The following is a 27,446-nucleotide window of genomic DNA, read 5'->3' on the forward strand; positions in this document are numbered from 1 at the left end:
GAAAAATAGACATTGGGGCACGTTCACTTACCTGTCCGACGGAGTTCACCTGTCTGACGACAATGCCCTGTGCTGAGATTCACTAAGATCGTGCGCCCGATATCCTGCATGTGTCGCTTCCCCGCTCAGGTCCCTGGAGTTCACCATCTTCCGGCGAAAGTGAGATCCGAGGACCCTTAGTGAATAAGCCCCACTGTCTCTTACATTTGACACACACAGTGAAAAAATACTGTATCCTAATGTATACATACATTGAATAGTGAATATGTGTATACAATTGCATGTGTTGCGTAGAGGCTGTTATTGTAAGACTTATAGGCGCGATCCCCGATCTGGAATGTCCAACAAGGATGAAGTCTGCCGCGATTGACGACGAGCATACGCCCGACTTCCTTCTTGTGTCACTTCCCTGATCAGATCTGCCGGAGTTCACCTTCTTCTTCCCGGTTCATGTAAGTGGTTGGCTTGCGACACAATTTGAAATGTTAAATCCTGCGCGTTGTCCAAATCCGTCAGATCATCCGTCGGCCCGCCCACCAATTTGTGCCGCGTGAAAACCAAACGCGTGCGACACAATCCCCGGCGTGATCCCCGAAAATGTCAGAAAAACCAGATGGAAATGCGGCCGTGGGACCTTAGTAAATAAGCCCCATAATGTTTAGAGGATAACTTGGGCCACCACCTTGAAAACTTAAAGGAAACCTGTCATCAGATTTTTTTTCCCATTAGACTGCAGGGCCCTCACTCCTATTGTTCCATATGACTGTTTGTACTCTGTAATGTAATATTATATTTGTCCCCAATGATTTGTAAAGTGCTACAGAATATGATGGCGCTATATAAATAAAGATTATTACTACCTGCCCTACGGTAGGATATAAAATGTCCTTTCTAAAATTTCCTCATTTATGTTCATTGTTACCCATTTAGCAATAAAAATCTCCACCAAAGTCATGTGAACATAAACAAAGAAGAGTCATATTTTGCCCGAGATAAGTCAAGTTTGGTGGCTGCAGGTGAGTGTCATACAGACCCCCTTATCTTCAGTTCCATAGCACTTTGAAACCTGCTGCTGGTGGAATATTAAAGATAAGAATGTCATCTTTGAGATCGCATAAGGCTTGTGGTTCTGTGATCTACATAACCAGAGATAAAGACGTTAAAATACATTGGGATACATTATGGATTTTTATCTGGAGCTCACGTTTCTCACGTTTTAAATGCCTGTGCCGCTGTTTTTGTTCATCATAGAACCACAAGCCTGATGTGATCTCAAAGATGAGATTCTTATCTCTAATATTACAGCAAAAGCTGTTCCTATAGCACCGAAGTTAGGGACAACTGAAGTGGTGCTCCTTCTGCAGCGTCTAAACTTGACTCATCTCTGGAAAAATCTGACTCTGCTCATTGTGAGATTTCACATAAAAGAGGGAATTTGAAAATGAACATTTCATACCCTACCTGAGGGAGTCCATCGAAAATGAATAGAGCCATAGACACCACTAAAGGTCTAGAATTACTTCTCTTTCCTTTCCTACATCCTTTTTTTGTGCCAAGAAGATCAAGATGAACGATAATGAAGAAGTATGAGGGATAGAATACAAAGGTATAATGGGTTTCCCCATTTTATTGAATGTATACATACCAACGGATTGTTGGTGGTAATTATAGCATTGAGGACCCACCTTCACACATACAGTAATGCACATTTTTAGGCAAGAGTTTCTCAATTCTTTCCCTTTTTTGAGTAGGGCTGAGCCAAATTTGCCAGAAATGTCACTACAAATTTGGGACAATCCAAGTAAATTCTTAAATCTTGCAACTATGTGATCTTTTAGTTTATTGCTCTGTAATATTAGTAGTATTCGTATTCAGGATTACTAATTAATGGTAGTTATTAATGAATTAATGGGTTGAATTAAAAACCTACATACCACACTGATTATTACAGTTACTTGAGCCGGCACAGTAATATGTTGAATAATGATGTGTCACGAGATGATTAATGAGAGACCTCCCTCCCACCCCTAGCTTTAGGCACAACACCTATATCAGTGGGAAATTAATCCCTCAGGGGTATTCAGGGTTAATTAAAATTACATAAATTTTATTTTTTTGATGAACAAAAATTAGTTCAGTGCCTCCTATGTTAATTATCCACCATATGCAAGAAGAGGAGGATGTGGAGGTTCTTACTCATAAATTATATACTTGGAGAATGGCTTGGATGCTGAAAGATAATGGTGTGTGCACAATAGCAAATAATGACTCAAATCTATCGAAAGCTGGGTCACACAACACAATCTAATATCCAAAAGGGACAGGCTTGAAATTTTTTTTAACTAATATATATTATTATCTGTAGATGCCATATACAGATGCTGGAACTAAACCCCCTTTTCAGTTTTCCCTCGCCTACTCTAAGTGGTAGAGGGCAACTAGTCAACATTAACTAAGTGTCCCAGAGACAAGACAATACAAAACAGACAAGAATAGTCAGAACCAAGAAGACAAACAAGGCAATACAAAATCACTAGGCAAAATGATAGTCTGAATACAAACAAAGGGTCAAAATTCCAGGATAGAGAGTTAAGAATTACAGGATAACCAGGAGCCTACTAAGTACTAATACTGAAAAATAAAACAAGATTTTGGAAAACAAAAGATCAGGCTAGTTGTTCAGAAATGACGGCGCAATGAGAGAAGGGAAGGAATGGGAGTCCAGTATTCCTTATAGTCACAAATTGTCTAAGAAGCTTTTCCCTCTGCATCAACGTCTTTCAGGTATTCAATGTAGATGTGGGACAGTACCTTAAGTCTGGTAAGCGATGTAATAACAAGGTAAGATCATCAGGTTCTCCATGTGTCACTGGCTCTGCGATGTTCACGTGGATCCCATGTTTCCACTTGCGGTATGCAGCGGGTGGCTGTGTGAGTTACTATTTCCTCCAGATGGAAACTCGATCGCAGCCCTTTTGGTTCCGCTTTACTCCGTAGTGGTCCGTATAGGAAAGAAAGGGATACGGAAAAATAGTGCAGCAGAGCTTCCGACTCGAGTTTCGCCAGTAGCGGCTTCTTCCGGGTTCTTCCCACCCCGGAAGAAGCCGCTACTGGCGAAACTCGAGTCGGAAGCTCTGCTGCACTATTTTTCCGTATCCCTTTCTTTCCTATACGGACCACTACGGAGTAAAGCGGAACCAAAAGGGCTGCGATCGAGTTTCCATCTGGAGGAAATAGTAACTCACACAGCCACCCGCTGCATACCGCAAGTGGAAACATGGGATCCACGTGAACATCGCAGAGCCAGTGACACATGGAGAACCTGATGATCTTACCTTGTTATTACATCGCTTACCAGACTTAAGGTACTGTCCCACATCTACATTGAATACCTGAAAGACGTTGATGCAGAGGGAAAAGCTTCTTAGACAATAAGTACTAATACTATAGCAGGCAAAGAACCTAGGTTAGGCAAACCTCTTATGTGATGTCAGAGTCGTGTCCCCAGGAAGAGATTGAAATTCAGACAAGGGAGAACCGCAATGGAGCAATATGCATGGAGGGAGACTAAGTAACGGGCTAACTATCCTAAATCCCTTCCTCATCCAGTCTCTTCCCTTCCTTAGTTAAACTTGATGGATGTGTGTCTTTTTTCAACCATATAAACGATGTAATTATTGAATTAAAGCAGAGCTGTAGTAGACTGACTGACATATCAATGTGTCCTCCGCCATACCTTAGTGATGAAGAAGGGTTAGGCTCAAATGTAACGTGCACAGAAGCCTGATAATTATTGACAAATCTGCTCTTCTTGAGCCAGATCGGTTCATGTGAACCACTCCTTTAGATTAATAACCTCCCCCCAAAAAACCCCAAAAAAGGCTACAAGTGCATTGGTAAAGATCTGGATATACCTATATCCATTGTTAGAAAACGTACCCATAAAGTGAGAACATTCAGGACAGTTGCTACTGTCACTTGGAGTGGGTGTCCTGCTCATACAGCTACGAGAGCTCAACAGACAACCTTCTATTTTTTTGTTTACAAGTAACAAAGAGGAGAGAGGGCCACAGAATTAGGGGGATCTACTGAGGGGGTCAAAGAACGAAGGGCAGCTGCTGTGTGGTGCTGGAAAATAGGAAAATATGAGGGAGAGCTGCAGGGTGTGCTCAATATGTGCGGGAGCTGCTGTGGAGGGGGGGGGGGGTGTAATATAAGGGGGAGATGTATGGGGGCCACAAAATAAGGAGGAACTGCTGAGGTGCACAATATAAGGGGGAACTGTTGGGGCACAATATGAGGGGGAGCTGCTGGGTGGCAGCAATATAAGGGGAAGCTGCTGGGGGCACCTTATGAGGGGAGCTGGAAGCACAATGTGACGGAAGCTGGGGGGCACAATGCTAGGGTGAGATGCATATCACAATATCAGGGGGGCCTAAGTGGGAGAGAGAGATGGGGGGTACTAAGGGGGAATTATACTGTATGGTGGTGGACTAAGGGGTGTGAAAAAGGGGTGGCTTAAGGCGTTAAAATGTTTCCTCTTTCTGTTTGTCCCTCTTTTAGTTGGGAGTTATGGTTTATAGTCAATAGGGATGGGCTCAGAGCGATATCATAGGAGCGAAAACATGAGGACATTGTATATGGGGGACATCCCCCCCATATTCTAGAGGGGACACAACTGGTAAGTCTACAGAAGTGGGGGCACAGTGGGTAACTGTATTCTGGAGTGGGACACAAGAGGGGAAGTCTGCAGGAATGGGGACTACATGTAGTTAAAGTCTTAGCAGTGGAGTTTTATATGGGATTACAGTTGATATCATAAAAACATATTTAATAACTGCAGCTATTTGCCAAAAAGGATATCTCTAACCTTGTGAAATATGTTAATATAACTTGGTTGCCATGATTGTGGAGACAATGGGGCACATTTACTAAGGGTCCACGGACCTTGATTCCGCCGGGTTTTCCGTTTTGCGCCGAATTGCCTCGGGTTTTTGGCGCACGCGATTGGATGGTGTTGCATTGGAGCCGTCTTGCACGCGACAGTAATCGGGGGCGTCGCTGTCGGATAACCCAACGGATTCGGAAAAACTGCGGAATTTAAAAAATGAAATGTGTCGCAAGATCAAGCACTCACATGCACCAGGAAGAAGAAGGTGAACTCCGGCGGACCTCAGCGCGGAAGCGACACCTGCAGGAAATTAGACGCATAAGATTAGTGAATCGCGCCGGAGCCGAATCTTCGTCGGACAACGCACCGCGGGATCGTGACCCAATGTCTTGTCTTTTATATATCTGTGCATTTATGTATTCCTATTTTTTACTGTACACCTTCTTCTGACATATCACAAGGAGGTTGGTTTTAAGATTCCAATCAGGATTCCAATCCCAGCGCCGAAACCTGTTAAATACCTGTCCAAGCCGTGCAATCCTAGAAAACGGCAAACAGTCCTATAAATGAGACCCATTGTATCAATTTTGATTGTTAGCCACCAAACCCACAGGATTGGGTCCCATTCTCAGTAATTGAATGACTTGGCAATGTGAGGGCAGGTCCAGCATACGTGTAAATGTGGGTATGGACCATTTACATATTATCGCCTGAATGTTGACTACAGGACACAAAGTTTCAAAAGGAAACTCTGGTTTCTATTTGATGTAATACATCAATCCAGTCCATCAATAGTAATAATAAAAATTTCCCTAGTAAAAAAGAACACTGGGCAGAATTGTCTGGGCCCAACTAAATTTGGTAAACACAGACATACCAAATAGTAAGCATACATATTAAGCATTTTGTATTGAAATGTCTGTACAGGCGGTCCCCTACTTAAGAAAACCCGACTTACAGACAACCCTTAGTTACAAATGGACCTCTGGAATTTGGTAATTTACTGTACTTAAGCCCTAGGCTTCAATAAACAGCTATAACAGTTATCACAGGTGTCTGTAATTAAGATTTATTGTTATTCCTGGTTCTTATGACAACCCAACATTTTTAAAATCCAATAGTCATATAGACCAAAAAATTTTTGACTCGGGTTACAATTGTAAAATATACAGTTCTGACTTACATACAAATTCAACTTAAGAACAAACCTACAGAACCTATCTTGTACGTAACCCGGGGACTGCCTGTACTTGTTTAGAGGATTTTCCATTTATTCCTTGGCTTACATATTTTTTAGGATTCTCATTTATTAGTTTTACCACTAAAGCTAAGGATGGCCGTAGAAAAAAGAGGTAAAAGATTTCCAAACTGTAGATCTATGGCCACTCGCCACCTCCCTCTCCCATGCTGGAGAGGGAGGTGACATCATGCAAGAAGCGTGAAAAATTAGCCACTCGAAGTGATAGACATCACGTCCTGACCCTTAGGCGTGTCAACATCAAAGAAGACCAGCGCCGGGATTGGGATGAAGAGGAAAATATGTATGTTTAGCTTAATTTTACTTCAGTGTAGTCCTTTAAGCTTTGGGGAGGGCCCATCATCTTTATCCCTTTATTGTGATCAACTATAGTTATTATTTATACCACCAGTTTTAATTCAATTGAAAGCCTGGTTCTCCAATAATTTTTCTTCCAGCTTTACTTAAAGCAATGGAATAAGGATCTAGCCTCTCCCAAACTCCCAAAAAGGAATAGGAACAGCATGAGCTTCCCTAACTTTTCCAGTCAAAAACCTATGCGAGGATTGACAAACTTTAAGCTATTTCTGTCAGGATCAGTGGATCCTCTGGACCACCGCGGGAGGTGGTACTAGCCGACACCTGGGACCGGAATCTAAGTGGCACCTGCTCTTCAACAGAGCCCGCCACAAAGCGGGATGGACTTGCTGTGGCAGGGTACCACCAGATCGTTCCACCGGTGCGACTATCCGGCAGTGGCAGCCGAGGTCGTGGTACCTTAGTGGAAGACAGTCAGGTCCAGGCTTAGAGTCAGGGCAGGCGGCAGAGATGCAAGGTCAAGTCCAAATCCGGGGTCAGCAACGGGAGGTCCAGGCAGATGGGAACGGGAACACAGGGACACAGAAACACAGCAACGCAGGAACACAGCAACACAGAGGCTCTCTGGTAACACAGCAACACGGAGGGACTGTGGTAACACAGCAACACAGGACTCAGGCGCAGGAATACACAGGAACGCAGGAATATCGCTGGGGAGCTTTTTCTAAGGCTTTGAGGCACAAAGATCTGGCAGGGCTTGCAGGAAGAGGCAGGCTTACATACCATTTTGGGGAAACGACAAGCGCCAATTAATGGCGAGATGGCCCTTTAAATTTATAGAAGCCAGCGTGCGCGCACCCTAGGAGCCGGGGACGCGTGCGCATAGCGGTACAGGGGTAGTGGACCCACTGGACAACTGCGGACGATGACGTAAGCCGACACCTAGGACTGGAGTCTAAGTGGCACCCTGCCTTCACCAGAGCCCACCACAAAGTGGGATGCATTTGCTGCAGTGTGGTATCACCAGGGTGTTCTACAGGTGCGACTTTGTTTGTGGTGGCAGCCAAAGCAAGGTACAGAAACGGAAGGCAGGTTCGTGGTCGGGGACAGGCAGGAAGTCAAGACAGGCGGCAAAGGTTCAGGGTAGGAGGCAGAGCAGAAGGTCAGGCCTGGCAGCAGAGGAGTGTAAACGGGAACAGATCCGGGGTCACAACGGGAAGTCAATACACGAGGACAGGGCAACAATACAAGCTTCCTCAGAGGCAGATAGCACAAAGATCCGGCAGAGTGTGCAGGGAGAGGCAAGCTTAAATGGTCTTCTAGAAAATGGCCAATCAACAGGGCCCTTTAAATCTTTGCGCACGCACGGCCGAGGAAGCAGAGACGGTCCAGGACAGTTAAGGAGCGTGGGCGCTGTGCCAGCGGGGGAGAGAGGCATAAATGAGCCCGCAACCTGCGATATGGGTCGCAGGAGTACCTATGACACCCAGTTTCCACTAGGTTCACCCCAATATTCACCAATTTGCCTATGACCGCAGAGTGCGCAGATTAATGAATATAACCGCTATATGCTAAAGGGGGATGGCTGTATACTACCAGGGGCTGGCTGGCTATATACTAAACGGGGAATGGCTATATACTGGGAGACTGTGACCAATGCATTTCCCACCCTCGGCTTATACTTGAGTCAATAGTTTTTCCCAGTTTTTGGTGGTAAAATTAGGGGTCTCAGCTTATACTCGGGTCAGCTTATACTTGAGTATAACCGATCCCTCATAATTATAATAAGGGGAACTGTATGGTGTAGAGGATATATTGACCCCATATTTGGGCAGCACAACAGGATAGATGTTCTGATTAGAGAACGCTTATACGCATTTATACGCATTATACGCTTTTTGGTTCAGCCACGCGACTAAGACCGATTGCAAGATTGAACAACAACTAGCCATGGCTATGATTTCAGGCGGACACCGTTTAAGTGGTCTACCTGTGATCTCCACCGCATCAATCATCTATTACTATATATATTTATTTTATATTTCAATCTTTTTAGATTTTGTAAAAGTAAATGTTAATTTACACATTATTTCTCATTGACCTGACATAGAGGTGATTATTGGGTGTGTGTAGGCAGTAATGGCCCCTTTACAGTATAATCCCCTAGGGCAGTGGTGGCGAACCTATGGCACGGGTGCCAAAGGTGGCACTCTGAGCCCTCTCTTTGGGCACCCAGACCATCACCCCAGCATGAAGTTCGCCAGACAGAACTCAAAGAATCTTCCTACAATGATGGGCAAATTTGCCCTCCTCCTTTCAACTGCGTTGGTGTCCTTGGGAGGCTGAACGATTGAAAGTTGTCAAAGAACAAGGAGAAATAAATTACTGCTTCAGTTGCTGTGCTGGCACTTTACAATAAATAAGCGACTTTTGGTTAAAGTTTGGGCACTCGGGCTCTAAAAGGTTCGCCATCACTGCCCTAGGGGGAACCATTACAAATAACAAGCTTGGCCCCTCCCACCGCACAGTTTGCGTTCCAGGCCTCGCTCTGGCCACAAGCGGCAAAAGCACAACTTGGATTTTTTTCCATCCCTATTGGCTGTCGCATAGCCGGGGCGGGGTTAACCTGAACGCTTTTACGATTTGATTGGACCAGCCGGAATGATTGACGGCAAGGTTGGGACGCAAGGCGGAAGTGTCTGCCGCTCACGTGACCGCTGCCTGTCTCGGGCGGGAGATGCGGCGAGGACGGGTCCCGCCGACGTGACGCCCGTCGGTCACGTGCCGGCGTTGTTGTCGTGACGTGGCGCCTCGTGACTGGCGGCGGGGGTGACAGGGGGGTGGTGACGTCACGCGGTGACAGTTCTCGTGGTGGCATCGGGGGGGGGACAAGTTTTGAGGGGGTCCCCGTGCGGTGAGTTTGTCATATTTGGGGTGAACGGGGCGCGGGGGGGCCGCTGGTGACGTCGTGTGTGTGACGTAGTGCGTGTCTGTGTCGAGTTTTGCTTGAGCCGTGTGCCCGCAGTACGGAGCATTTGCTTGGTGTGTGGGGGGATGAGGGTCTCAGTGTCGTGATATGAGGTCAGGGCACGACATGACCCCCCTGAGGGTGTAGCCTGGCCATCTGTGGGGAAGCTTTACCTCATGGGTAGCAAACTTAGGGCTTTTCTGTGTATAATTTACCTCAGACACGTAATGGGGGCGCAATATGGCGGCTTATATTAAACATTGGGGCGTATTCGCCATTACTGACTAATTTCCTCTCAGGTCATTGGAGGAAACGCACCGTTTTCTCACCAATTTTGTTTGAATAGTGCGGCGTAGCACCTGGTGTTCTCCGCCATATTGCCTGGGGTCTACATGGCCATATTGGTTGACAAACACAGCTGCTTTCTTCCAAAAACCGTGCCAATCCTGACCATGGTCAGCGCTGGTATTGCAGCTTAGCTGTATAGAAATAAATAGAGATTAGTTGTAATACCACCCACTGCCCATGGTCAAATGTGGCACTGTTTTAGTGAGAAAGCAGCCATGTTCTTCAATCTACGGACGACCCTTCATTTACCATACACCTCATTGTATATGTACACGTGTCCTTACAGGATATTGAGGTCACAGCGTTGCTATCTGATCCTGTATTTGTCTGTGGGCTATGTCACAGGGGGAGGGGATTTATCCCAATCCCAGGAATTGCTGCTCATAGAGACAGGTTATAATGGATGCATGTGACGAGCTGCCTCATTCATTCGGTGGTGCAGCTCTTGGTACTATCGAATTGGTCATCCATATCTATATATAACTCATTTATAGGAGTTGTCCCCCCATTGTTGGTTAAGTGTCTGCTAGCATGTGACAATATGTGTGACCAGTGCTCCATTTACTTTTATGGGGCTGAATGAGACTACTGCCCTGGATGGCAGCCCCATGCAAGCTGTTGGAGTTCTGAGACATTTGCCCCAATGCTCCATTCACAAGGACTTAGGGGGGAACTTCCAGTCCCCCATACTCCCAGATGTCCATGGTATGAATGGCTGGACCACCAGTGATGTGACATTTAAACTAGATCTAGAAAACTGTGAGATGTTGATACAGAAAATATATTGAAAGATTTTCTAACACAAGCAATAACATTTATTTGCTCAAAGTGGACAACCCCTTTTAAGGGCTATTTGCATGTTAAAGGAAAACTACCATCAAAATCCATCATGGGACACTTACTCATAGGTCCAGGCATGTGGTAATCTTTATATTTGTTATCCATGACTCCTCTTTTCTTAAATCAACTTTTAAAATTATGCTCATGAGCCAAAAGGTCTCCTGTGTGTTACCAGTGCCCCTCTGTGATATAGCTTCACTAGCTGTTATACTTCCCTTCTCACTGTGTGCTGAAATTTCCTCTACTGCAGTGAGATATCAGGCTGAGGGGGAGACAGTGTAACAGCTTGTGAATCTGCAACCTAGAGGGGATCTGATTAGCCAATTAGCATCATTTTAAAAGTTTATTTTAGAAGGAAGGAGGCCATGAATAAAAAAATTTAAGATTTCCACGGTCACGATGCCTGCATCTATGAGTAAGTGTCTTTAGTTTATCATGATGGATTTGATAGTAGATTTCTTTTATCTATATTTAACCATTCAGGTTCCAGTTTTCATTTTAAGGCCCCTTATATGGCAGATGAAATGCTACTGCAAGACCTTACCACACTCTGACACTATGGGCTCATTCAGATGAGTGTTTTTTGACATCCATGTGCTATCCGTTTAATTTTGTTTGTTTATTTTGGTAAACATATGGACCACGGATCTCCATAGAAGCTAAAAAAACAACTCGGATCAAAATGCATGCATTACTGACTGCACATGGAAATCAAACATTCGGGAGCCGTCTAAATGAGCCCTAGGGGGTCTGCTGCAAAAAAGTGCCACCTGCCATGCGGTCAACAATAATGTAACATTCATTATGTGTAAATTTAGTAGGAGTCTTTATCTGACTGCAGAATGTCTCTCAAAGGAACCCTGTCATCATGTTTGTGGTCAGGGCCGCATGATAAAGAGATGAGGTCCTACGGCAGATAGCTATGGATTACTCTAGAACGCTGCAGCGTTTCAGAGAAAACAGAGGTGTATAACGTTTTGTATGGCTTCTCTCCATCTGTCTCAGCTTCATTGACAATTTTGTTATGAGGGATGCCGTAGGATCTCATGATTATGATTTGGGCAGCATGAACTTGATGGTAGGCTCTTTTTAAATAGTATATTGACATATCCTATCAACTGTATTTTTCTGGGATCTTTATCCTTGACTGTAAAGCACTAATCTATTCTTTCCTTTCAAGTTTCCTGAAGTTGGTTACTTAATCATTGCAACGTATCTTAAGTTTTTCCCTTTGTGATACATGTGATGAGTTGCCTGTTTAGTCTCTCACTTTTGTGACTTCTAGTGCTGTGTAACTTTTTAATTCCAAATAGTATCTGCGAAAGTAAGTCTGGATATAGCATGCTCTGTTTTGCAACTTATTAGGCGCAAGAATGGGACAATTTCAGAGCCCAAAATGTGCACAAGTAGAACAAACATCTGGGCTACAAAGATAAATACGACACGCTGCAGGCCGATAACTTTGGTGCGCTGCTTGATTCTGGGTCTAAAAAGTTGCAAACTGCGAAAAGTCTCAAATAAAGAACGCAATAGAAGTGATGCATGTCTCGCAATGTCTTTTATTGTTGAACAGCCTAGGTAGCTGGGTAAATTTATTATGGCTTGTTATAGAGCCCTTGGGCTCCTGTTGTTCACTTCTGTTGATCCATATGCCTCAGTTTCTATTTGCAGGCCCTGCACTGGTTATACTGGGTCATGTTACACTTTAGGCCTGCAGCCTATGTATTTTGTGACTTACTAATATGATACTTGCTGTGTATTTGGCAGATTATGGGCCATGTGGAGCATTGGTGAAAAACTATCCCTGCTTTGAAGTTCCATCACCATGAGTTGTCCAGAGAAGAAAGAGGAGTGCTCCCCTCCACCAGCTAAACAGAGGAAAGTTTTGGAGACTGATGAAAAGAATAATGGAGTACTTGATCGGCCAGATAGTCAGGAAGCCGAGGCTGCTCAGACTTTATGGGAGATGACTAACTGGAGAGAGAACGCAGAAGATAAGGAGCAGCCAGGCAATGTTATTCCACACACTCCAGAGAATGGCACAGCAGAAGAACCTCATGCAAGGTTACCTGTGTGTACACCAGAGAGGGGCGATACTGGGGAAAGTGCAACAGGGACCCCTCACATCCCAGAAGGGGGTGAAACTGGAGAGAAGAACACAACACCGTCAAAGCAAGACCCCTCAAGAAGGGATGCAACTGGGAATGGAGAATCAGAGGATCAACGGAGAAAATCCGCCCAGTCAAGCCTAGAAATAGCAGATACAGAAGAGCCTGCTGTGCTATCACCCCTGTCCTCTGATTCGGAAACGGGTGACAAACGATCATGCAGTGAGGGTGATGAGTGCTGCATTGTTTCGGTAGGCACCCAGGCTACTAGCACTGATCGCTCCCTGCAGGCCCTGGAGTCGGTGCAGCAGGAGCTGAGGTCAGTGAATGAGCGAGCCGACCGTGCGCTGCTGCAACTCAAACGGAGATATGGACAGCTTAGAAAGCCGCACATTCAGAAACGCAACGCCATTATACGTACCATCCCGGGTTTTTGGGTCACCGCTGTATCCTATTATCAGTGCTTACTTTATTTTTGTATAGTCTGTGGGCAGGTGTAAACATTTTTATTTGCATATATATATATATCAATTCAATCTAAAATATTTTATGCAGAATATGGGTTTTATTCCATCCCACAGATGTCAGCAGAGCTGTGAAAGGAGTCGCGAGTCAGTTGTGGTAAGAAGGGGTCCGTAGTATGAAACTTAAAGGGGTTATCCGGGTTTAAGAAGTTAGTTAGGGCCAAGCTGGGGTGGGCTATTTAAAAAATAATAAATGTGCACTTACCTCCTCCGGCGCCGCTGATGTCCGCTGTTTGTTTACAGGGGCTCAGAAGCCGCACGCAGGTTGCTTCTGGACGGCTCCTCCCATTTGTCGCCAAATCTCTCAGCATTGTACACGCTGGGAGATGGTGTCGGATGGGAGCTACCGGCCGGCCGGAGGCTCCCTGTGCGCCATTGTAAACATAGTGGCGCACAGATCAGACGAACCACAGCACTTGACATCTGCGGCGCTGGAGGAGGTAAGTACACGTTTACTATTTTTGAATAGCCCGTCCCAGCCCTGCCCTAAATTATTACTAAACTCAGACAACCCCTTAACTGGTTATGGCTAGTATTGCAGATATCAGATAGTAGTTATCTGACTATGGTTTGGCATTAAGCTAATACTGAAGCTAAATTGGATTGGTTGTTCTTTTTGATATATCAGTGCTTTACTATGTGAACTGCCCCCATGTAATTCCTTTTTACATTGTGAATCGCTATTATTTTCCTTAACATTAACCATTTTCAGTTTCTGAATCACCCGCAACTTTCTGCTATGATTGATGATCGTGACGAAGACACATTAAGTTACATGAACAATTTACAGGTAGGTGGATGCACCTGTTTTATAAGAAACTATTTATTTATCTCCTATATGCTTTAACTTTAACCCCTTAAGGACGGAGGGTTTTTCGGCTCATTTCTCGCTCTCCAACTTCAAAAATCCATAACTTTTTCATTTTTACGTGTACAGACCTGTGTGAGGGCTTATTTTGTGCGTAACAAATTTTACTTTCCCGTAATGTTATTTATTTTAACATGCTGTGTACTGCGAAGCTGAAAAAAAATTCCAAATGGGGAAAAATTGAACGCTTCACGTTCTTGTGGGCTCAGTTTTTACGACTTTGACTGTGCGCTCCAAATAACACCTCAACTTTATTCTTTGGTTCGGTGCAATCGCGGTGATACCAAATTTATACAGGTTTTATTGTGTTTTAATACATTTTCAAAAATTAAACGAATGTGTACAAAAAAGAAAACAAAAAAATTGCCATCTTCTGAAGCTAAAACGTTTTCATACTTTAGCGCACGGAGCTTTGTGAGGTGTCATTTTTTGAGAAATGAGCCGACGTTTTCATTGCTACCATTTTGAAGTCTGTGCGACATTTTGATAATTTTTTATTCCATTTTTTATGTGATGTAAAAAGGGGTAAAAGTCGCATTTCAGACATTTGGGTGCCATTTCCCGTCTCGGAGGTCACCGCCGGCCGTAACCGTTTTTATATTTTGATAGATCGGGCATTTTGGGACGCGGTGATACCTAATGTGTCTGTGATTTTTACTATTTATTATGTTTTATATCAGTTCTAGCGAAAGGGGGGCGATTTGCATTTTTAATATTTGATTAATTTTTTTTAAACTTTTTTTTTTTCACTATATCTTAGACCATCTAGGGTACATTAACCCTAGATAGTCAGATCGTTCCTACCATATACTGCAATACTTCTGTATTGCAATATATGGCATTTTTGCAGCTCATTCATTACAATGAGCCACTGGCTCATTGTAACGAATCTGCAGAAGCCATTAAGCCTCAGGTCAAACGAAGACCCGAAGCTACCATGGCAACCGATTGCCGACGGCAACGGACGGGTTAATAGCGGTGGCGGTTTGCTGCAATATGCAACAACCCCACCTCTGTATGAAGAGGACTCAGCCCGTGAGCCCTCTACATACATTCCCTATACCTCTGCGCCGTAGAGCTACGGCGCAGAGCGTTAAGGGGTTAAAGGGGTTGTCCCTTGTGTTTAATTTATCCACAGGATTGAGGGTAAATAGCTGATAGGTGAGGGTCTGACTCCCAGGACCCCCACTAATCACAAAATGGGGGAACAGCCAGAGAAGGGTATGAGAATGATGGAAGAAGTTGAGCACAGCGCTTTCCTATCTCCAGCTGCTTCCATAGACAGTTAATGGGGGAGATTTATCAAGTGTCTGATAGCAGAATTGTTTCTAGTTGCTTGTGACAACTTTTCAGAACTTGGCTTTCTCTTTTCCACTGCAGTTTATATAATGAAAGCTGAGTGCTGATTGGTTGCCATAAACAGCTTGAATAGTTTTGCTATTAGACGTTATCCCTCTTCTCTGGAAAGCGAAGGATTTCAGTCTTGTGATGGGTCCGGCAGCCTGAGCCTCACTGATCAGCTAGTTAACTCTTTAAGGGTTTGTACTTTTTATCCCTCTCTAGTGAATGCATTCATTTCTGACAGGTAGTAGTCCAACCATTGAGACCTTCAACAATCATGAGAATGGAGGGTTTTGAGTTCTCTTCTCTAAATGAAGGGGTGGTCACTGCTGCCTCATTTATCTCCAATATTCCTATATATCTGAATGGAGTGGATGCATGTGTCTCCACTGCTCAATTCCTGCTGAGGGACTTGATTGGTGGGATTCCCTTTGGTTAGACTAATGGCAAACATTTAATGCTTATACCATTTATCCCCTATTTCAGCAAAGTCTGTTTTTCATTCTGTATTTTTATAATTATAGTACCATTATCTTAACTTTAGGTAGAAGACTTTACACACTTAAAGTCAAGTTGCAAGATAAAGTTCTATTTTAACAACAATCCTTACTTTAAGAATGATGTGATCATTAAGGAGTTTCAATATGGTTCCTCTGGTGAGTACTAACCTATTTCAGTATGATTTATTGGTTTTTCATTGTTATTCTCTTCTGTACTTTGTATTTTATGAAATACAATGTATTATCCTGGTTGTTGTCTTCTGCAGGTAAGTCATTGATTCATTCCTGGCATTGATTGTAGCCTGGGGCAATGTTTATATTAATTAACTTGGGTAAGGTAAGGACACTGAAGTGGAGTCTTCTACATTGCCTTTGCTATATTCTGGATATTATGGGATAGATCATTGATGCTGAGCCACCACAATTATGTTTCAGAGTCTGTGTCCCATGTGATGCAGCTTCAGCCTGTCTCCCTGGTCTTTTACCTGTGATAGGTCTCTCCCTGTCGGTCTTTACATGCAGGAGGCGAGAAATGTGTTAAGCTGCATGTCTCAGAAACTTGGTGGAGATTTAGCAGACAGCTCACACTTTAGTAGCATTGTGCCTCTGCAGCTAAGTGTCGAAACTTTCCCTTTCTATCACTTGACTCCTGCTCCTTCAGATAATGCAGGTATTGTATCAGCAGTACTGGGGAAGCATGCAGTGTAACTAAGAGGGTGTATCTGGGTGGGGAGGGCGGGTCAGGAGAGATCTGATAGATGATGTAATCCTGTGGTTTGCTAGATGTCAGCCACACATTGGAGTCTTACACCCTGCTCACACAGGAGAAAAAGCAATAAACTGGTGCTCAGATGGTTAATCACATGACCTGACTACCTAACATAAAGGGATCAGCTTGCATGCTAGTAACTGAGAAAGGTTTCAATGAATGAAACTGGTAACATTACATTCTATGTGCATTACCAAATCTACCATCTAAATCCAGCATGATAAACCAGGAACTTACTCATAGATTCAGGTATCAGTGGTTCTTAACCGGATTCTATCCAACCCTAGGGGTTTGGTGAGTCAGTCTCAGGGGTTCGGCGGAGCTGTTGCTGGCTATGTATATTTGACTGAAGTCGGCCAATGCTTCTCTGGTATTGGCTATGGCATATGACAAACTGCTGAACCCTTCATCTTTAGAAGGTCAACCAGTCCTTTTGTTCCTGTTTAGACTATACTGATGTGATGTATCCGGAACCTTAACTGTGTGTGAAGTGGCCACTATGAAAACGGCAACAATTCAATATTTGATTTTTTTTATTAATGATGACTGGAAAAATTATATTTTAGTGCAACTTTTATTTTCTTTATAAAACCCTTTAAACATATTATTTCCTCCTTGTGATAAACATTTACTTTCACTTTCTTCCAGATATAGATGTACATTAAATTCCCTCTATTGCTTTACCTCTTGTGCAGGAAAATGCACATTTTTGTGGCATTCTTCCTTTTCGACTTTATCTGACACTGTCAACAAAGCTGGAATTCAGATAAATATTGCATTTACTATTTTAAGAGAAAATATAAAATGATGGAAAAATATTGTTAATGTAGTTAATGAAAGGGAGCGGCCCATTCTTGGGATGGTCAACCTTTTGTCTCTTTAGTGGGGTTTAAAAGCATCCCCTAGGATGTTTAGTTTATCACAGTGCAGGAGGTTTTCTACCCCCTGCATGTTTCTGTGGTTTACTCAATAATAAACTTGTAAATTATATAATTAATACTTATTTTGGCTAAAGCATCGTCTACATTTTTCCTTGCAGCGACTTTGTTCTAGTAGGCCTTAAAGACAGTAGTTGTTGTTTTCGTAAGATAATCTATTCATCATCTTCCTCTTGGGTGAGATCCCTGCAGATCCGTCACAGGTCCTGCAATCCTGTATGTAGGTAAAGAGACAATGTGGTACCAACATTGATGCCCCTGGTTCAGGACTGATGGCTCAGGGCGCATTCACATGATTCGTCGCGTTGTGCGTTGCGTTACTGATGCATTCCACTGGCTTCAGCCTTGATTACCTGCTAAGGTTACATTGCGTTTCGACTGCATCTGCTTAAACGCAGTGTAACCTTAGCATGTAATCAAGGCTGAAGCCAGTGGAATGTGTCAATAACGCAACGCACAACGTGACGCTACGCATCATGTGAATACACCCTCAGTGTTGTACTGAAGTGTGCTACATATGCTGAGTTGGCTTATTTTCACAAACATTGATAGTTTGTGTAATGGTTCCATACTGCTACCACCTAGGAAACTAAATATCTCAAATTTTATAGATCAACCTGCATTTAGTTCTTGGTCAAAATAGATCTTGTGAAATGTGATGTTGATTATGTAAGACAGGGACAACTAATGTCTGGTTTTAACCAAGTAAAAACTTTACAAGAAATGTATACCACCATTTCATCTGTGTAGACAAGGCGTTAGCCAACCCCGAAAGATGGCAAAACTTTTTTTTTTTTCCTTAATGGAAATGAGTAATTGTTCTGTGTTTAGCACTGATTATAATTTCCATTGCATCTATTTTTGTTTCAGGCCGCCTCACATCTCATTCTACACCTATTCAGTGGTGGCGAGGGCAGAACCCGTCTTACAATGGCAAAAATAATTCTACCCCAAGCTTTTTCAGTTGGTTTTCTGATCACAGCTTTCCTGCAGCTGACCGCATTGCAACCGTAAGTAATAACTCTCCTTCACTTAATGGAAACATACCATCAGGAATTTACCTTTTAAGGTAGATCTGATGGTAGGCTCCCAGTAACATCCTAAACCAGGCTTCAGTATTGTAGGGCCCAAGGGCCACAGCTGTCCCTCTAACTGTCTGACCGGCCCGCGTGAGCTTGTTGAAAAATTTGAGCTCCCCTCCACATCATTGCAGCCTCTTCATGTGTCTTCACTGTTGTAGCTTCCTGGCCCGATAGAAGGTCATGTGACCAGAGCTCAGGTGCGCAGTACAGGCTCCAGTCACATGACCTAAAGCAGTGGAGACAGTGATGTGGAAGGCTGCCTGCACTCGGGTGTAGGATGGGTGCATCGTCACCCAGCAACATTTATCAGCCACAGCTGAGGGAGAAGTTTCCCGATTTGTGCTGCTGTGGCCCGTGTTGCTGTAGCAGCTCCTCCCCCGCCTGTGTGTCTGCTCAACTCTGCTACATCAGTTGTAATGGGAGTGAGCAGGGAAGAACGTGTGATGCCTGGACCAGCTTCTCAGACCTGCAGTCAGTGCCCTCATCTGCATCAGAAACAACCCTGTGAGAAGTATGTATAGTTTGTATGTCTGATGTTTGTGTGTAGTGTGATGTCTGATCTACATGTAAACATGGTGTACATGTTTTTTCACATGCATAATGTATGAATGTAGTGTGTATGTCATTGTGTTAGCTTGTACTGTATATGGTTTGTGTAAAAACATAATAAAAACCCATGCCCCACAAATACAGCTAGTGACAGGTAGAGCCTGTAGAGCCCTATTAACTAAATGCCACCCTTCTTTTAGCTCAAAATAGTTTCCCCTCCCATCCCCATAAAATCAACTTTATTTTATATTATTTGGCATCAGGGGGAGCATGTGCTGCTTGTCCGGCCCCTCACATCTACTCCTTCCCATGCCTTATGCCTCCGCAGTATTCGCCAGTTCAGTTCTTAGATGACAAGGTGATGTCATCTAAGGTCATTTACCGTTAACATTTGCAAAATGTATCCAATGTCAGAGTCGGGTATGCTAATTTGCATATCAGAAAGATGGCTGTAATTAAAGGTTGGGCACTGGGAGCTGAGGCTACTCCATGCCCCAGTAGCCTCTGCAGTTAATTTGCATATTACTAAAATTTTAACAAGGTTTTAACAAGTTAGGTTAGTTTCCAGGATTATTAAATCAAACATTAGGGTAGGCAGGAGGAATCTACCATCAGATCTATTTCAGCTAATTTTAGGTGATGTGGGTGACCCTTTACCAGAAGCATTATTGGTTTGGGGGATACAATTGCAGTGCCACGTCTTTAAGATGCATATGTGCACATTTAAACTGAACCAGTTTGGTGCATTATTGACTCAACCACCAGCTAGTCCTTGTGGACTGGTGGCTCAGGGTCCAGGATCGAGGCTATGAAGGGTCCCCTCATTCTCGCCATTGGAGGAGCTCCTAAAAGTCATTAAGCATCATAAAGGAGTGGTGTATCCTAGTAATATGCTTTCTATTATGACAACATAAAATCAGTGTTTGTAAGTTGTAGAAGAACATTTTAAAGCTGAAAGTATTTCTTTTAGATAATCAAAGAAGATCTATGGCCAAATCCTTTGCAGTATTACCTTATTGGTGAGGGTGAAAGTGACGATCATCCAGCTGAAGACAGGTAAGTGACGAGATATTGGTGGGTTGTCTCAGTAAGTGATACTGAGTTGAGATCATTAAGATCCAGATTTGGTTCTCTTTTAGTGATCCAGACAACACAGATGACTGTGTTGTTATTGTTGACGATGATGAAGAGGAGGAAGATGAAGGAGGAGAGGAGAATGAGGAAGATGATGATGATGAAGAAAATGATGTACATGAAATATCTGATAATACCGAAAAACACACAGAAGGTAAATATTGGAACACAGTAGCTATAAGATGATGTACAGTACATTGTCGGGTGTACAGTAACATGCAGGGATTTTTTTTTATAATCGGCGCTAGAACCGGTGGAGCATTAGGTAGTAAATCGGTTGCAGACGCTGCCGGCCCTCATTCCAGTCGAAGGTACCATTAAATCTTTATGAGAAATTCTTCTCTTTTTGAGGAGAATTTTTAGCTGAGGCTGAATATGTTTTCAGCAATACAATATGGTAGATGGCTATTTATAATGGACCAGACAGTTACCAGGCAGTGGCAGGCGCTGCAGGCCATATTACATCAACATTTTGTCGTTTAAAAAAACAAAAACAAAACTTTTTAACTGTGGGAGGTTGGGATGGTTAACTCTCTTAATCTTGCTTTTGTCTTTAAAAAAAAAATAAAAAAAATATATATATATATATATATATATATATATATATATATATATATATATATATATTAGACGGTCCCCTACTTAAGAACACTCGACTTACATACGACCCCTAGTTACAAACGGACCACTGAATATTGGTACTTTAGTCCTAGGCTACAATAAACAGCTGTAACGGTTATCACAGGTGTCTGTAATGAAGCTTTACTGTTAGTCCTGGTTCTGATGATAACCCAACATTTTTAAAATCCAATTGTCACAGAGACCAAAAAAGTTCTGGCTGGGAATATAATGATAAAATATAAAGTTCCGACTTACATACAAATTCAACTTAAGAACAAACCTACAGACCCTATCCAGTATGTAACCCGGGGACTTCCTGTATATATTTTTTTCATTGTTAACCAGTGATTTGTTCATACAGATATGCACTTTAGAGCATGTCTTTTAAACCCCTCTATCATCCCTCTAAAAATCCCCCTCGATCCCTGGGATGATTGTGCACGCCGCTGTGATGGGGGACTGATTTTAAACCTGAAGATGGTTCTGCGTGCGGTAGTGCTCAGTGCCATGTGGACAGGTCCTTCACTGCAGCAGCCGTGGTCCTGGAGGTCGAGTGACTGAAGCATTCACGGCCTATACTGAATTACTGAGTTATGGTCCTATAACCTGCCACGGGGGAGCGCAAGTTGCAGCGCTGAAGGAACATGAAGCAGCTGCAGCTTGCGGCCGGGTTTGATGGAGGAAGGAGAAAGTCATGCAAATTGTGGGGGGTTTTTTGTTTTTGGAGTAAAATTTTTCTGGAAAAGGTTTGTAGAGAACTCATGTACCACTGAGGAAGCAATGTTTCAGCACATGTACATGACATTCACTCTGCACTGCATAGATTCAAAGGCTGAAGCTCTAGACAGGGCTGTAACTGTATTCAGTACAAATCACCATTGAATGAGAGGTCACATAACTAGTCAGCTGTTAAATCCTGTATATTAATAGAGCTAAACAAGGTTGTAACTCTAAATAAATATTTACCAGGAATTGCAATAATACACTCTACATATGTCACTCGATTTCCACTGCTTTGATGATCACACATGGCATGGTATAAATAACATGTAATATCATCATCACTGACTGCCTACACAAGTTAAGGGTGCATTAACACACGGTATCCCTGCCCTGTGCTGCAGAGGAGGAGGTGAAACAGCGGCGCACAGCTGGTAAAAGAGCATGCTCTATCTCTTCCCGGTGTACGTCGCAGAACGCTGCCACACGTGTACCGCTGGGCGCCCATTGCCGCTTATGGGGGACATACATTAGGCCGCAAACCTAAATCTACAGTAGTTATTCTTATTCCTAGTACAGAATGGATACTTGATACTGGTGTCATTAAATCGTTTCTTCACTTGCTTTTTAGGTACTGATAATGAGGAGGAGGAGGAGGATGATGACGACGACGACGATGAGGAGGAAGAGGAAGATTTGGAGGAAGAATCTGTTCCTGAGGAAATGGTGGAGTCAACTGTTGTTGATGAGACAGATAACATTGTACTGGATGCAGATGATTCGGAAAACTCCTCCTCCTCGGAAGAAGAAGCTGGTGACTCTGAGTAGATTACAAGGACGAAGTTGAATAGCTAAATAATTAGTAGGTGCCAGGGATCCTTCACCCCACTAGAAGGCGAGTTGCACTACAGGGAGTAAACTGTGTAGGAAACTTGGCGAATTCCACTGGCATAGGAAAAATATACAAATAGTTGTGGGGCTTCTCATACCCGGCTCCACAAACATGTCTGATCAGGGACAACCCATTAATAAGCTTTTCTAGTATATGTAGTGGGGAAGTGGACATCTGCTTTTATTCCATAGCAGTACCCATAGCATTTGCACTGCAAAGTAGGCACAGAGGAGCCAGATTAAAATCTTAAATACTGGATTTGTTAAGGTTGTACTCTTAATTTAAAAAAAAATAAGAAAGAAGCTATTTTATCAGTAAATTTTAAGTGGTTTTTTTTTTTTTTTAGATATTTACATTTCTTTTTTTTATATAATTCAGGGGTTTTAGTTTTTATTGTTTTTTTTTAAGCTTAAAACGTTAGATTGGCACCAATAAGCGCCAACAAAAACTAGATGGGGGGGGGGGGGGGAGAGAAACACAAAGCACGGAGTAGTGCTCTCAGGCCGCTGTTGGAAACCTTTTTTATTTGGATCTTCCATTACACAGAAAAGATTTGTGAAGTTACACAGGTTTGGTCTTTTCATTGGTTGTTTTATATTTTATGACCATTCATTCCACGTCTGCTGTAGATCTCTGCCATCAGACGAGCATCAAATCTTTTTTTTTTTAAGTGACACAAAACTTCCTCACGTGGACCACACCCTTAAATCGTCAGTCCTGTCTTACTCCGTTGACACTTTGCAAGGCTGTGTCTCTTCTAGCACAATAGTGTGTACACTGGCTTAGTGTGTATGTGTGTGTATTTATAGAAAGAGAGGTGATTGCAAAAGAACTTGAAAGACCATCCTGCTTGTGTGCTTAGTAGTATGTGATCTAGCCAGCACTCAACACTTTGGAAGTTGAACCACCAGTGCTGTAAGTAGTGGCATGTTAGTTTCCAGATGATCAATCCTGATTTATATTGTAGTTCCTACGCTGAGTTATTTTAACATTTTACATTTTTTTTTTTTGTAAGTTACATGTACAGATTCTGTGCATGACCCTTTTTGGCTCAATGTAATGATACTGCACTCTGGTGGCAGCTATGTGGTTTTGCAGACTCTTGGCATAGAAGCTGCATATTTGAGCAACGCGATATCTATTCTTTCACATACATAGCACTCGGTAGGATTTGCTTATCCCATCTTTTAATCCTACTGGAAGGGGGCATCTACATCTGCACCTAATACCGCCCAGCAAGGTTGATGGTGTTTCTATTTTCACCATATGTCATATCTTTTTATTGTAATGTACTCCAAGGCGATTTGGGTTGTCAGGAGGAGTCAAAACAAATAAGATGTGCATCATTGTAGAATGAGAGCGGCACATTGGTGCCTATGGGGATCCAGCTGTCATTCGGTTTAGAAACTGTGGAACTTCTATTTTGGGGTAAAGGTTGCAAAATGCTTCATTTTCTGCTGCTAGGCAGTGTAATGCTCAGGATTATAGTGCACTGATTACCTAAAGGACAGCCTTTTCTTTCCATATTGTACCCTTGTCAACCTGCACTGCAAAGGTTAATACCCTATATTATTGTAAATAGCTTGTATCCTAATAGGTTTCTTCTAGGCTACATGTGTAGCTGGTTCATAGGTTTTCTTTTATTCTGCTATTATGGGAAAACATTTGGGCGCATGAGAGAATACAGCCTCCTTCTATCCTTCTCTATCCCTGCCAGGATCCAGTTCTGAGGGGGTGTAACTCTGCTCTCCAGATCTGCTGTATCCTTCCAGGATAGATGCTTATGACTATATCCAAAAAATGAGGAAAAGTAAAAAGAGGTTTATACTTTTCTGTTGGGTTAATATTGAACCATATAGAGAAAAGAACTGCAGCACCCTTGAAGCATGGCTTTATCTTTGAACATGAGTTCATGTATTTAGAACAACAAACAAAAAGGTGAGTGAGTTATCACTTGATTTTGAGTTACAACTTGTATTTTAGCCCGTCATGATTGATGCATTCACCTTTCTGCTAGTAGTAGCTGAACTAAAATACCCTAGGAGTTCCTGCTGGTTCATTGGCTGCATTAGGCTTGTTTGCATGTATTTGTACATGCTAGTGTACCCTATAAAGTCTTTCAACTATTAGCTATTGCTATAAAATATGGCCTCCTTTCGCATCCCCTGCTCAGTTACTTGTCTGCCTTGGTCCACTCCTATGACTACTATGCAAATATGGGAGAGCTCGGTATAAGTATTATAGATTTGCATGCAGGGACTTGCATCTTGCACACCTAAAGATGGTGTATTAGGTAAAATAGAGTCGATCATGTTGTAATAGACACTCACAGCTTTTAGAGGTGGGTCCGTACGGGTCCCAGCAGCAACCAGCAGAATTGTAAATTCAATTCTTGGCTATAATACAGTCTGTATCTCGGAATCAGTGAAAAGATAAGTAATTTATTTTCCAAAACTGCTTATACACGTTAGACTTACTTGGTCAACATCTTATCTCTCCCCTACTCCCCCACCACCATACACCTGTATGCATCAATGCGTTTTCATTAGGAAAGGGGGAGTTAGCAACTTCTTTGCTCTTCTGATGTATTGCAGAAATGGTGAAATGCAACCATTATCATGCTTGGAGGACACCATTGATAATAGATGCTAAAATCTTCAGATAAGACCAACACTTATCCAAAGCTTATGACCAAATTAACAGTTTCATATAGATTATGGGGGAGACTTATCATACCCCTGCGCTCCTGCATTGGCGTATGATAGCGGCCACACACACACAATGCGCAATAATTTGTGATTATATCCATGCTTCTATCCCAAAAAATGGCAAAGAAGCGTTGATAAATCTCCTCCTATATCTATAAATAAATGTCAGATCTTGTTCAAAGGTGAAGCCAGTGTTTTAAATGCAAGTTCTGTTCTGCAAAGAACTACCCATAGTTGTCACAAATGTTGAAATGTCTGAAAATACACTAGAAATTAAACCTTCAATCGAAAAAGGATTTCTTCCTTTCCTATGCACAATAAATGTTTGTCATCATCCAGTATCTTTATCATAGTCTGCCTCTTGCTAGTACGATGCCTCACAGTGAGGTCAATTCAGCGTCCATCATCTTGCCCAGATCATGAGTTATTACATATTCTCTTTGCTTTCTGTATATTATGTTATAGATGATATAACAAAGATGTGTAAGACAGACTACACCTCCCCAAAAACACACGAAATCAATGTTATAAAGAGCATTTTGTACTAGTTATATTTCATATGTAAGGCCGTGTCGTCTGTAATTTTGTATGTTCTTTTTATTTTATTTTTTTGTGATGTATTTTTTTTTTTTATTGAAAATGTGCTTCAGCTGTGGAAATTATTTCAATAAATGCCCTAGGTAATCGGTTTCAGCAAGATTTTCTTTTAAAGCCGCTTTGTTAAAGCGTCCAAATAAATCACATGTGGTTTAGTAACATATGTGAACCACAAACAATGGAATTATAAGGAGTCAATTCTTTTTTTTTTTAAAAAAACAAAACTTTTATCCGATAGTTGGATGAAAGTTCTTGGGAAAAACCTTTCGTCTTCAAACTATCTTGGCTTGAAGTTATATCCCAGAAGTATCCTTTGTTCTTCACATGATGTCATTGACCATGAGCTGTGAGCCAGCCGTATTTCTTATATGGACCGATTTGTACATATACAACCAGCGAACTTCTGAATAGTAGGAATGCAAAATTAGTGATCTCTTATCCAGCTGTCAGATTGGTACACGAGCTCCAGACGGTCCAGAGCGCTCCGCATCATAACTCAATATGATGCAGTGAATTTGGCCCGCAAGGTCATGGTTGGTCTAGGAAATGCGGCAGCCCACAGACTATTTGTCAAATGTCACACCCAAAGCCTGACAAATGGCCTTGGGGTTAGGAATCTTCACCATGCTGTCGGTGATGGAAGTACTCAGAAGTACTTATAAATACTTGTGGAAACTTTCAGAAATACTATAAATGTTATACTTCCCTTTCTGTCATCTCTGTTTTCATGTATTTCAGCGTTGTTGGAATTTTCTCTAGCCCTCACAGTTCCCAAGTCAATTTATCTTTATTTTCGGTTCTTTGTCAAATGGGTGGAGCCAGGCTGTGTGGGACATCCAGTTAGTCTCTTTTCTGTCTGATGGCTGGAGCCAGCTAGGAGAGAACTGCCTGGCAGCAACCACCTGGCAGCAGAGAGCTGAAAAATGATTGACATTGATTGCTCAGGAATGAAGTGGACTATGGAACGTAAAGGATGCAAGGAGTCGGTGAAGGTTGTGAAAGGTTCTGTTTATTATGCAGATTTTACTGTTGAAAACTGATATAAATGGTTTATCTACAAGTATCCGGTCATCTCTTATAGTTACATTAACATTTACTCATCAGCTAAATGTATGAAAAACTTAAGTTCAATGGAGGAGATTTAGTTTAAAAAAAAAAAAAGGGTAATATGAATGTGACTGTAGCAGTAATGGATTAAGCAATAGTAATTAATAGAACCAATAATGTTCATGTTTCCATATATTTAGTGTTACATTTACACGACTCATGTCCTACACATTGGCCTTGCTGCAATAAAAACCACTCTGTACCAATGACCTAATTTGGTATATATAAATATATCTCATATTTGCATACAAGCACAGCGCAAGCAGTTGTCGTCCTGCTTCTAAAGAACGACTTATCGTAAGTTGTGAAGGCTACTCTTTATTTAACTATGTAGGATGTTGTCATTTTGTGGGCTATCGTTGTACAAACTTATTTAACCTCCAGAA

General features: G+C 42.4%; 1 protein-coding gene across 2 annotated transcripts; it reads left to right on the forward strand.

Moving 5' to 3' along the window:
* The first annotated feature begins 9,175 nt into the window (after positions 1 to 9,175).
* LOC140077245 (uncharacterized) lies at positions 9,176 to 27,131 on the forward strand. Of its 2 annotated transcripts, none has more exons than XM_072124234.1 (8): positions 9,176 to 9,360; positions 12,370 to 13,156; positions 13,947 to 14,024; positions 15,988 to 16,099; positions 18,521 to 18,660; positions 20,252 to 20,337; positions 20,421 to 20,569; positions 22,388 to 27,131. In XM_072124234.1, exons 2-8 carry the CDS (start codon positions 12,428 to 12,430, stop codon positions 22,582 to 22,584), a joined length of 1,491 nt encoding a protein of 496 aa, XP_071980335.1. In that variant the 5' UTR covers positions 9,176 to 9,360; positions 12,370 to 12,427; the 3' UTR covers positions 22,585 to 27,131. The 2 variants fall into 2 exon arrangements, with proteins under 2 accessions (XP_071980335.1, XP_071980336.1); XM_072124235.1 differs by lacking the exon at positions 9,176 to 9,360 and adding an exon at positions 10,447 to 10,467.
* The last annotated feature ends 315 nt before the right edge of the window (positions 27,132 to 27,446 follow it).

The sequence above is a fragment of the Engystomops pustulosus genome, chromosome 9 (genome assembly GCF_040894005.1).
Source record: "Engystomops pustulosus chromosome 9, aEngPut4.maternal, whole genome shotgun sequence".
NCBI classification, from domain to species: Eukaryota; Metazoa; Chordata; class Amphibia; order Anura; family Leptodactylidae; genus Engystomops; species Engystomops pustulosus.